Raw genomic sequence first — 13,215 nt, 5'->3', positions numbered from 1 at the left:
CCATGGAGCCACTAAGTTTGAAGTTTTCAATAACACTGCACGTGAGACGTTCAGAGAACATCAGTAAATTCTAACCTGGCCACACACCTTTACAAGCAAATTCTCAACCTGCAAAAAAAAAATTGGGGACATTTATAAAACAATAAGTTCTTACCACATATGCAATGACTAAACCAGTCATTGCATATGTGGTTTAATAAAATAATACAAACTAGGTTTCTCCTTACCAGCAGCTGTTGACTCAGTTAGCATTAGTACCCACAGGGAGTTCACCTGAATAATAAACTGGACTGGAGCCACAACACTGATGCTCTTTACAGGAAGGGTCAGAGCAGACTCTACCTGCTGAGGTGGCTGAGGTCATTTGGAGTCCAGGGAGCGCTTTTAAAGACCTTCTATGACTCTGTGGTTTCATCTGTTATTTTTTACAGTGTAGTATGTTGGAGCAGCAGTTTATCGGCAGCTGAGAGGAAGAGGTTGGATAAACTCATCAGGAAGGCCAGCTCTGTTCTGGGATGCACCCTGGACCCAGTACAGGTGGTGGGAGACAGAAGGACTCTGGCCAAAATAACATTTCTGATGGACAGAGTCTCCCACCCCATGCATGTAGATGTTGCTGAACTGCAGAGCTCCTTCAGTGACAGACTGCTGCATCCTCGATGCATGAAGGAGCGTTTCCGCAGGTCCTTCCTCCCTGCAGCTGTCAGACTGTACAATCTGAACTGCTCCCAACAAACATAGATGTTTACATCAATGCTGTAACTGCAATAAGTTTGTTAATTAACCAATTCGCACTACAACCTGGTTTGCCTCTTACCTGTAATTATTTTTATTTAATTTAATAACTGTACAGTACTCTCTGTTTATAGTAACCATTGTCCTTAATGTAAATATGTAAGAAAAATTGTGTATGTTTCTGTTCCGTGTCCTGTGTACTGTTTGTTTGTATATTTGTCTTTTTGGCTGCTGTTACAACCAAATTTCCCTTTGTGGGACAATTAAAGGATTATTCTATTCTATTCTATATACATTTGTAAAACAGGTAAGTGTTCATAAATAATCAGAAACGTATTTTTGGAGCACTACATCTGACTATTTTAACTTATTATAAAACATTGGACTAAGGAGGGGCACAAATTCCAATTTTTCTATGTGTAATTTGTGCAAGTCAAACAGTCTACCGCTACAGCTAATTAAGTGCAGCAGCGTACCTTCTACGATCTCCTCGGCGTCATCGGTGAAGAAGTCACTAAGCGGGGGCCTCTTAGGCCTCTTCAGGGTGTTCAGCAGCTGCTGAATCTTAGTGGAGACCCTGCTGCTTACAGGAACTCCTACAGGCAGGGTGAAGGTGGAGAGGGGCAGCAGCAGGGATAAATACACAGTCACACATCCCACGGCTCTGACACACAGTGACAGAACATTAGAACATTGTTTAAGCATCTTACCATCACATAGTCTGCTGTTTTTCATGCCGTAACTTTTTAGTAAAAAATTGAATTAACCACAGATACACCATTTTGAATCAACTGTAACATATGTCCGGACTGAAAAGCAGCAGCGCGGTGGGTGGCGTCAACACAAGGAGAACGGAGTGAGAGCCGGGATAAAGGTTTTTTTTTGGTTTGGGATCACACATGAGGATTCTTTTTGTGCGTGTAGATGTTGCTTTTGTTTCATTTCCTGGTAAAATCACTAAGTACACACAGCAGGGAGAGTCAGAAACACACAACGCCATGGACATTGTAGATTAAGGAGTTTCCTTACTCTGTATATTACCTCTTCCTATCAGCCGGTCAAAAATAATTTGACAGAGTGGAAAAAAAAAAGAAAAAAAATCGGGAAGAAAAACAACTTGATTAATAAAAAGGTCACAGCTGGAAGTCAACACTTATTTGAAGAAAGAGAAATCAGATTCTTGCAAAGAGACACAAAATGTTAAAAATTAACTGTTCTCCATTACCATCCGCTGTCTCCATCATGCTCGAGCGGCTCTGTCCCCGGCTCATCCCTCGGACGACAGCGTTGGAGGGCAGGTCCACGCGTGGGCCTCTGGCCGGAGGGGCCACAGCTGTCACATCTGGAGGAGGTGCACTATTCTCTGAGTGGGCTGTAAGGGAAAGCAGTGAGATGTCCATGTGTTTTAATGGGATGAATGTACTGTAGCTATAATTTTAATTTTAAATTTAAAAAATAAAAATAAAACACTCATGCATTAGCAAAACACAAAAGACTATTATTACCTTCACACATGGTAGTGAAAAGCCCTCAGTTTATTTGTATGTGAAACACTACTCACAAGCTAACTATAGCTGGTAGGTTTATGTACTCTGCATTACAGGATTAGGCTATATTAAAGCTAGTTGTACAGCATTACATAAATTGACCAATCAGATGATCCAAACTTTTTACCTGCTGCTTTTCCTCCAGTTAAATAATTAATAAGTCTACTGTCCTTTGCTTTAACATACGCAATGTCTGCACAGAATATTCTCTACACAGGCGCACGTCTCACCAATGCGACTGTGAGCCAGCATGTCCGTCACTGCGGCAGTGCGAGGCTGCTCGTGGGGCTGGTGCTGAGGTTGGTACTGTGGTTGGTGGTGAGGCTTATAAAGAGGCTGGTACTGCGGTTTGTACTGAGGCTGAGGTTGGCTCTGAGGCTGTGGTTTGGCCTCCTGTGAGAGGGTGGAGGAAGCCGAGGAGGAGGTGGAAGAGCCCTGGACAATGTGGTTGACCCAAGACTCCGGGCTCTGCAGGTTGGGGTTGACCTGAGGCTGGGGAGCAACCACTGACGACTGCCTGCGCACGGCTGTCTCATCTTCGGACCCAGACGAGGAGTCTTAGTGCCACAAAACAAAATGTAAATGTCCATAATTCTTAACTAAAAAGTCCAACTTTAATGCCTTCGCGCGTCCTACCTGGTGGTGTGCGTGTTTCAATGGGTGACTGCACGTATGTGGACCTCCGTTTGGTAGGCATGGGGAGCGCCATCTTCTCCTCCTTATGTTTAGCCAAGGCAGCTTGTACTGCCTCAGTATGGATATCTGTATTGACACAAACACATTTAGTTTAGGTAGAGATTAGTTCCAATGGCTTTGGATCTCATTCAGAGCAACAAAACAAAGAAGGCCACAAAGAAAAAAAGCTGTTAACATTCTTTCAACATGACTCAAGAATGTACATTTTGTTTACTACCTCCATTTATGGTCTTTTTCTTCCATTAGTGAGACCTTTTCTTTTCCGTTATATGAAAGTTTATTGAACTACTTCAAAGAGTCACCGCTGTGTGAATAACATTTTCATATGTTTGAATGATTTCCATAGGGGATCTCAACCGAGGAGCCGAGCCCCCTAAATGAGATTTCAAGGCACAGTAACTAACTTTAGGAGTCCCACGATAAAGAAAAAAAGAAGAAGAGAAGAATCTAGCAAGCTTGCAAAATAATGATGAAAAACATTACTTTGCTTTAGCTGGTGACAGCATTTTTTTGAGAGCAGGAGTGTAGTGTTATGTTTATAAGTCATGTTTAAAACTTGAAGAACGGTGACAGGTGAGAAGCCTGAAGAAATCCTTACAGGAAGACAGCGTTTTCCCAATGAAACGGCACACAGAGAGGAGAGAGCCAAGCCGTGTATTAGCCCACTCACATGCCTACACGCGCAAATGCACATAGTAATGAATGCCGAGATACTTTCACTTGATGACACCCACAGGCGCATTAAAAGGCACCGCGTAAACAGACGCACGCTCAGACCACGTAACAGAACACGCGCCACAAAAAGCGACTTAGTGGATTTTCACATCTATCGACTGGAGGGCATCATTTTTGTTGAAACATCAACAGATTTAAATAAATCACAGAGCACAGCTCATTTCACAGCAGCAGCGGGGACCATAATTACATAACTGCCATTCTGCTTAACAGATTGTTCTCAGCTAAATCATTCTCTCTCATAATGTGCTGTTGCGCATCCTCGCACCGGAGCGTCAGGAGAGACGACTCCTTGCACATGTCCGGAAGGATGAGGGCGGTTTCCACGGTGATGGGCACAGTGGGGTGCGTGGCAGCTTGCGGTGAGTTTTACTCCAGTTCCAATCAACACTGACATGTGGGCAGCTGAGGACCTTTACTTAGTTAAGTCTTTGATGCATGCCCGTTTTATTTATCTTCTTAATCTGAATCTAAAATGGTGTACATAAAACATAAAGTGTAATCATAGCGAGAGCAGCTCCAGAAAGCAGTCAGCGGTGTATTCAAGTGAACTCCGTAGTGACAGGCTGTGTAAGAGGTGTAATAACTGGAGGAAGCCAGAGGCAATTCAATTGTTCTGCAGTCTGTTAAAATTATAACCACCTTATTTTTTGTGTTCCTCACTGCTGCAGTTTCTACTATTCTTACATTATTTTAGGCTATAACACTTCTAATTAGAAATCTCTGACCTGCCATTTTCTAACAACATGACTCAAGGTCATCAAGTTCATTTTTTCTGTCGAGTAGGATCACAACTTTGGTTCTGATAGAAACTCCTCATCGGTTTTTGGATGAACTGCCATTATAAGCCTACTATAGTAAACCTTTGTTCCCCAGAGGGGTACACCTCCTGACTTTAGTGATCTTCTTTTTTTCCTCATGCCACCATCAGAAACACATTTGCATTTTTATTTTATTTTTTATGTAAAATGTCTCAATACATGCTGCCAGCCTTTATCATGAGATATCCATGTGCCTCAGGGTGAAATGTAACACTTTTGATGATTTTTTTCATTAGTGCAAAATTACAACAAAGTACCTTAAAACTGATGGGCTCAGCTTTAGCTTCTGTTTTACTGCACATTAGCAAAATGTGCGCAAGCTAATTAACGTGCTAACATCAGTTATTAGCATTGCCGTTGTACATGGCAAGACTAGCATTCAGCTTCAGCATACACCACCATAAACTTACTACCACAACTCTTCTTCCCCTCACCTACAACCGGTTGTGGCAGATTCCCTTTTAACAGGAAGAAACCTCCAGCAGGTTTCTTCCTGTCAAAAGGGAGTTTTTCCTTCCCACTGTCACCAAATGCCTGCTCATAGGGGGTCATTATTGTTGGGGTTTTCTCTCCATTATTGTAGGGTTGCTACTTTACAGTATAAAGTGCTTGAGGCAACTGCTGTTGTGATTTGGTGCTATATAAATAAAACTGAATTGAATGGAATCACCACAGCTTCAGACTTAGTCGTGTAGCCTAAAATTTGCAAGATCAGGAACAGAAATATTGTTTTATACATTCTGTGCTGAAACGGTTTTTGTTGATTTTCTCCAAACCTCAGAGTTAAATATGCACTATGTGGACACAGTATCAGGCCAAACAATGCCTTAATCTTGGAATTCAGGTGTTTTCAGTCTCATTGCCACAGGTGTATAAAACCAAAGAAACCTAGCCACACAGGCTGCCTCTAAAAACATTTCTGAAAGAATGGGTCCTCTTAGATTTTAGTTGAGTAAACATAATTGTGAAAACATCAATGTGTGTTGTGTTGTATTTCCTCAGTGCATCAATATATTTGCATATTCTGTATTTTCCAACATGTAAATAACTTCTTGTCCACTGTGACACTCCTTTTTGTTCTCATTCTGCAATATAAAATTAGTTGAGGAATACCATCTGCCATTCAGCTTGGTTTTATTTTACATTTTCTCATCTCTCAATTTAACCACTTTTGCAGTATTTGCAATTCTTTATACCAGAATTCATTTCATATGTCGGAGTCTTTCGAGACTACGAAAACATTGTGGAACAAAGCACAACAATTCTGGGAGCAATTTTCATTCCACTAAATATGGAATCCAAATTAAGGGTTTTGAACCACAGAAGTGACTGTGACATAGACAATAACACAGATAAATGCATGTGTCTCAAATCTAAATTCACTGCCCACTACACTGTAAACTACTGATTGTCTTATAAAAGAGCAGTAACTGAATACACAAGGGAGCTTTATTGCCAAGTTTGACTCACGGTAAGTATAACAATCATAGCCTGACCAACATAACAACAACCTATTTTGAAGCCAGGACACAAATATAGCTTTTGGGGACTTTCAATATTTAAACTCTTATCTATCATGCAATGCCATCAGCGAAACATCAAAACAAAGATTTATTTCCTAACACAGACCTGTTATCACAATTTCAATTTAGCCTCTACTGAATTATTTTAAGCTCTAATCTTTCTGAATCCTCCAACCAGATTAAACAAAAATAATGTATGTTGCCCCTGCCAGTAAGATTTTCTGTAAAGCTGAAACATTTTTAGACAACTCTCCACCAAACTCCAGTCTGACAGACAGACTTTAGATTAGTCAGCCTGGCATTTAGCATGCTGCACAGGCTGAGAGGCTTTTTAAGAAAAGAACCAGCAGGGTGTGGGTCAGCCCACAGGGAGATGCTTTTAGAGTCCGACTCTCAGTCAACAAACACTAGTTGTGTCCTGCACACGTGCTTTGTGCTTCTCTTGTCTCATCTTCACGTGAAAAGGAAAAAACCATCTCTGAATCGAGGAGGGGGCCTAAGGGTACATCTTTCAACATGTAACAATGCTGAGATCGCAGACATTCCCTACTCTCTGTGAATGGTACTCGTGACTATTGATCATCAGTCTTGACAACTTACACAGTAATGATCACGAAACAGCCCCACTGTTAGTCAGTGGTGTTGGTTTTGATCATTAAGTAAATATAGTGTTTATGAGGCTGAGGAAATCTGAGGAAGAAACCATGTTGCTGAGGAAGCTGCAGAACATGTCACACGGATGAGTGACGAAACGTTTCTCCCACTGAAAACACAGCGGCTGAACAGAATCAACTTTCTCAGATCTTTACCACTTATATAGGATTTTTTTATAAAAAAAGAAAAAGAAATCTGTATTTCCCTGCTCTCCTCACAACCTTCTCATACATAGCCAGCCACTGACATCACTCTTCTGCCTGAGAAGGGGGTCCTCACTAAGGGGGCTTCCCAGCTGCGGCAAAGCACTGCTGTCTGCCTCGCTCTCACACACACGTTCCCCACAGCTCTTTAATTTGTCCCTTTGAAACAGCCCAGGATCTGAGCTTAAAAACAGACTGTTGTCGGATCGTTTCAGCTCTGAAAACTGTGCTGTAGTGCGCTGTACCGCTGGTGGGACCGTGGTGGGACAACCAAATGGGATAAAGAACATTTTGGCGCTGGACTTCTCGCTCACCTGATCTGTAGCGGTCATCCCGGGTTCCTCCACTGCGATGCGTTCTGCGAGCGCGTCGCTCACGATACCGGGATGAGCTGGAGGATGGAGGTGCATGGCTCGAGGAACTAGGAGCAGGAGGCTGTACGTTTTGAGGAGGTGGTGCTGTAAAATAAACACAAAATACATGCATTGTTACAAAACAATCAAAAACTGCTTTACATACTCATTTCTGCAAACACTTTGATTTAATAGGCAGGCCTTGAGTATCTGCTGAACTTTTAACTGTTTCTGTTAAACACGATCTGTTTAACTGTGCTGTGGAAGGTGATAATTTGGTTTATGTCCTTCTGCACTACCCGCTAGAGTCAGAGCCATGTAGCAGCACTGTCTTAACATTGCTATTGTAGAGCTGGAGCTTGCTTTTGATCCTATATATTTCTCAGTCACCTAAAAGCACCTCTAGCTTTGTTAACTCTGGCTGTGATGTTTTTATGGGCTCTGTTGTGGCTGCTCACCAGGCTACCAAAGTACGTGAATTCTTAGCAACAGGGTGGCTAGAGGAGGAGGTAGAGCAGGTCATCATCTACTAATCAGAAGGTTGGTGGTTTGTAGTCTTGGACAAAGTATTCAAAGTATTCTTGGACAAGATACTGGAATCTGAGTTGCTCCCAAATATGTGTTGTTCATCAGTGTGAACAGAAGCAGTGCATAAATGAAACGGTGTATAAAGCACATTGAATATTCATCTGGAGTGGGAAAGCACTATATAGGAATCAGACCATTTAATATTCTTCAGAACCTCAGTGATGATAGTAATGATATTAATGAGCATCACAACAAAGACTGAATAGTTTTCTCTGTTTTAGGAAAACCTCAAATGCCACTTTAGCCTTTTTACCATGAAACCATGTTGCTGTCGTATGTGCACAGTGTGGCTGTGCATTAAACACACCATGTATACTTGTCATGTCAATTGGTCTCTGCTATTGCTATTATTACAGATGGCCGCTCCTCTGTGAGTCTGGTTCTGTCGGAAGTTTTTCCTGTTAAAAGGGGGAACAGTGGGAAGGAACCACTGTTGCCAAGTGCTTACTCTGAGGATTGTTGCGGTTTTCTCTATAATATTGTAATATAAAGTGTTTTGTATGAAGTGACTGTTGCTGTGATTTGGCGCCATATATTTGAAATCAAATTGAACTGAACTAAATGTAAATTTCAAATGACATGAAAAATATTAAAATTGATTTTTTTGTGTGTGTGTTTAAAGCTACATTTATTTTTTTAGGTGGGCTTTTTGGACGTTGTTTTAAGGACATGGATTGTCATATTCCAACTGAGAGAATCGGCTCGTTTTTGTCTGCTTTGTAGATCTGTTTTTCCAAGTCTGTTTTTAATTTCATTTTTGTAACATAATAAATAAAAAGCTACTAAAAAAAACTATGGGTGTGAAATGATTCTATTTTTAGATATAGTTTTTTAATTTAAGTCAAGAACAGATTCTTTGCCACAGCAAAAAGACAAAGAAAAATATTGTTTTGAGTATGCCTAAGCAAGACAGGAAAACAGCAAAGACACGAGGGATGCACATCTATGCTTAGCCCGATCAAAAAAGGGATTATGAACACTTACGTGGAGTGTGGATTATGTAGGGAGCCAGGAGTTTTGCCCTTTTCTTCTCATAGCCCTTCTGTGTGATGTCACCTGTAGAAAAAATAAAATAAAATAAAACTCTGTATTGCTTCTGAAAAAATGAGCATAAGATATGCCACCATAAAAATAACAAAACATCTCATTGTTTTATTTGATGGAATTCAAATATACACCAGTTAGTCATACTGTCAAAGGTGCTCATTTGAACCCTGAACTTTAATAAAAAATGTTACGATGGTAGTGTTTTCACATTTCTCTTTGCCATTAAAACAATATCAGCATTATTAATATCACTTTTTTCCTCTCATTAACCCTGCTTCAGCAAAGCGGATCGTAGAAAGACTGTCATAAGGACCAAGCAACAGTTACTCAAGTGTTATCGCAGATCGATGGTAGAATAAACAGCTTCAGCATGATCAGCTTTCTATCTGTGAATGGAGTCAGCCAACACCTGTTCCAACCCACTGTGATAGAAAAAGCAGGAAGCAGCAGGGGAAAAAAATGATAAAGAAGATGATGAAAACACAGTTGGACCCACACAGTGTTGCAGTAATCTCTGGAGATGACTGCAGGCGTCAAACATGTGGCTCGATTCCAGCCTCAAAGAAGAGAAAAACAAAACAGGACTAAATCTGGAAACGTACGGAAGCGTGGGCAAGAAATGGGATGATTCAGAGACACCGAGAGAAAAGAGAGAAGTGTGAAAACTGAGGACAAGAAAGGGAAAAACGGAAATGCAGAGAAGATAAAGCGATGAAGTCAGAAAAAGCTTATGAAGATGAGAATGATGCTGCAAAGGACAGAAGAGGAGGAATCCTGAGCCACGGGTTTGACTTGATCGTATTCAAGTGATAGGTAAGCAGTGTCCCTTCGACACCATCTTCCATCCCTCCTGCCAACAGCCCATCTGCAGCTTCCTCCACCCCACCAGACCCAACACAGCCTGACTGAGCTCTCGGCTGGCCCTGAAGCGATGCAGAAACTCTGCCAAACTCTTCTGTGGGCAAAGCTGTCAGGTTTTGAGTTACTAAAAATCCATCTGGAGAGCCCGTAAACACTCTTACAGTAATTGTGTTGATCAGCAATGATTCATTCAGTATGTTCACCAGTAGCTGCCCTGGCTGCTTTTTAAACTTCATCTCCACATGTCTCTGAAACAACCTGTTATCTTTTTACAGTGCCTGAAAATGTCTGTACGAAGGGGAGATAGCTTTATATCAACTTCAAGTATTGGCCGGTCTGATGGAGGACCCAGTAGCATAATGCCCTGCGGGCCTCAGTTTTAATTTGTGATTACAATTTAGGATTCTGAGATGCAAAGAAAAATACAAATCTTTCTGGCACTGATTTTTATTCTCTGCCCAGTTACAGCACAGAGGACAACAGAGAGGAGATGAGGATTTTCTGATGTGGTTCCAATAAACCACAAAGTTAAAAGCACTAACGTGAAGTGAGCATCTTGTTACAAAGACAAAGGGTGGAATATAAAGCAGCAAGTGAAGTGTCACTTTTTGAAGTCGGTGTGTTAAAAGCAAAGCAGCCTAAAATTGGGACAAAATCATGATGGTTACACGAATCCCCAAAACAGAAGACCTTCCAGCGCAAACCAAAACAGAAAGAGGTTCAAGGTCACAAATTTGTATGAATTCTTTACAGGAGATGTGCAAAGACGTTTGCACTGTGAACATGTTATTATTAAATCAACATGAAACGCATATGATTTACAACACATGCAGTCAAGACATCATCCAAGTTCGCTCTGAGTAACTTTAAATCTACTTAGAAAACCGCTCAGAGAAATAGCTGACGATTTGTATCCGCAATTATATGCAAACTTTATCTTTAGATGAAGACCATCGGTTATGACTAAACAGTCCAGAAAAAAAAATACACCAATACCTTTGAAACTGTCATTTGCTTAAACTTTAGTTATTCTTATTTTGTAAAAGGTGAGAATGTGTGCCCTCACATGTTAGGCTAAAGGTGTTTTTAACTGTGGTGGATATTCAAACTGGGCCTCTGTTTCCTGCTTTATGATTGTTGGAATTTTTGGATTTGTTGTTATGAATGGATGAAAACAATAAGAATTACATTTTGCGTAATTGACATTACAGATGATACAAAGATCCTCCTCTTATATTTAAAAACTGACTAATCTGCTTGGTCTCAAACAGAACCTCTAACACAACTCTTAAGCAGAAGAGACAGAAAATCTTAGGCAACCTACAACACAGCCATATAAATTGCCACACTGCTGACATCACTGTGGATAGGACGGTAACAGTGAAAGTGCTCCTGTTTGGAGGATATTGCCTGAGAGCCCACTCCAACACAATATCTGCTCGGCGACTGAGGGCCCTTTTTTCTGAAAATGGAAGAAAAGCAAACACTTCCATAAGTAATGCATGAACAGTACAGTTGGCCACGCTCAGTCACACAATTTATTTTTAGCTTATGTGAACAGGCAGTTTCACTGCAGATAGGCAGAGAGGGAGATGGAGTCAGTGAAGGGGGAGGGGCTTGTGTGGCATTAAATGAATCTCAAAGTAATCACTGTTCCATCTGGATGATTTGAAAGTCATCTGTGTTTTTACGGCTGCGTCATCACATTTGGTCTCCAGCAGTTGAATTTGAAGGGTTAAACTGATGTGAAAGCACTGCATGCGATCAGTGAACTACAGGTGATTAGAGCCCTGCATGAAAATATGTATGTGTGCTCCCTTATATTTTTTTCCATCAATTATTCCTAAAATGTGACTATAAAAAAAAACTATTACAATTACCAACATCTTTTTTTTTTGTACTTTTCCAAAAAGCTATTTTGAGTGAGGTTTTCCATGGGATTGGAAACACTTCAACGCTTGCAGCTTGTAGCAGTGCCTCGCCCTGTGAATAAAGGGCACAGGAAAAACAAAAAAAACTGATATGGCAAGTTCTTAGAAGAAGGATCAGTTAGTGTGACGCGCCTCAATTTTTCACATCATCATAGAAAAAAAAATATCAAAGTGCAATATGCTAGAAATGGCTCCAGAAGCATTTATAAAGACTTTGGGGTTTTCTCAGTTCATGATAACTAGCACAACAACTCAAACCACCTTTAGTAGATGGTGTGTTTTATGGATGCCCATAAATCCTATTAAAACCTATTAAAAATTGGAGTTAAAGTTCCAAAGTTTATGCTCTCCTCTACATGTTCCAATGCCATCCAGTGGGCTGGATTGGAGATCTTTAATGGGCCCATTCTGGCCCCTGGGTTTTATGTTTAACATCCCTAGTCTAGCGATAGAGGAACTCTCCATAGTGTCGGGCATCATACAAAGTTCACACTATGAACACAGCCCAAAAGCGGTGAAAAAAAATCCACGAGAACGGCAGAGCACCTGCAGATAACTCCACACCTCAACTTAATCTTTGTTAAAGTGTCCAGTGTGAGACAAAAATTGACTGTTCGGTAACACAGATGAGATAAAAATGTAATTTTCTGATAAAAGTTATAAATGTTGTGTTTGGAGGACAAAACAAGTTATGTGGACGGGCCATCAAGATTTGGGACCTGGACAGATTAGGTCTGAATTTCATTGAGAAATTTTGCAGGAGCGTGTCAGAGCAGCAGTCCATGACCATGGACCTCGGTTGTGTTGTGCAAGCAGAATGAGTCAAAGAACACAGGTACATCCACAATGATATTGTTAAAAAATAAATAAAACTAATGTTTTGCAATGGCCAAGGTAAAATCCTGTTTTTCTGACATTCTGTTCAATAAGAACAATCCTGAAACATTTATGAGCTGAAATGGTTTTGTTGGGAGATTTTTTCCTCCTCGCCATTGTGCAAGTCTCATAAGTAAAGGTCGTCACTGTTTGACTCTTTCCCGCAAAAATACGAAAATCTCCCCGTACCCTTAATGACAAAGTTCGGTCCCCTAAATGTATATCACCACCATATTTCAGGCCTGCTTCTCGTGCAAGCAGGCCTGAAATATGACAGAAAGTGCTAGTGGTTACCCCTAGCAGGCATCCAAGGGGGAGCAAATTAAGGAGGGTCTATATTCAAGAATTCCCATACTTTACCAACAATTTTCAGTAAAGACATGAGGCACTACTGTTTTAGTCAGTGGGTAAATATAATGAAATTGTAATTTCACATAAAAAACATTGAAATCCCATTTAATTAGAGGGGAATTACACCCTTAGTTGCAAGCCATATTATAAAATGTTACCAGAAAAAGAGTTAAAAAGATGTATTATTTAGCCTAGCTTATATTATAAAGACAAACATGTCTACACACACTATAGATGCAAACAGTCAAAGAAATCTGATCGAGGCAAATCACAGCCCTGCTGAGGTGATGAGGG

General features: G+C 40.7%; 1 protein-coding gene across 5 annotated transcripts in view; it reads right to left on the bottom strand.

The window, feature by feature from the left end:
- dip2bb (DIP2 acetate--CoA ligase B (putative)b) overlaps positions 1–13,215 on the bottom strand; it is a 44,268-nt gene that overhangs the window by 19,407 nt on the left and 11,646 nt on the right. For 2 of the 5 annotated variants that reach the window (XM_085158911.1, XM_085158913.1), the window contains exons 2-8: positions 8,840–8,911; positions 7,229–7,372; positions 2,919–3,044; positions 2,513–2,839; positions 1,961–2,107; positions 1,765–1,782; positions 1,212–1,331 (exon numbers count right to left, since the gene is read on the bottom strand). In XM_085158911.1, coding sequence (XP_085015037.1) covers positions 1,212–1,331; positions 1,765–1,782; positions 1,961–2,107; positions 2,513–2,839; positions 2,919–3,044; positions 7,229–7,372; positions 8,840–8,911 — 954 coding nt within the window. Of the gene's footprint in view, positions 1–1,211; positions 1,896–1,960; positions 2,108–2,512; positions 2,840–2,918; positions 3,045–7,228; positions 7,373–8,839; positions 8,912–13,215 lie in introns of those variants that run through there. The other 3 variants (XM_085158912.1, XM_085158914.1, XM_085158915.1) reach the window with 2 other exon arrangements.

The sequence above is a fragment of the Neolamprologus multifasciatus genome, chromosome 5 (assembly GCF_963576455.1).
Source record: "Neolamprologus multifasciatus chromosome 5, fNeoMul1.2, whole genome shotgun sequence".
Classification (NCBI taxonomy): Eukaryota; Metazoa; Chordata; class Actinopteri; order Cichliformes; family Cichlidae; genus Neolamprologus; species Neolamprologus multifasciatus.
The sequence above is the reverse complement of the archived record's forward strand: the minus strand, read 5'-3'. Positions and strand labels throughout refer to the sequence as shown.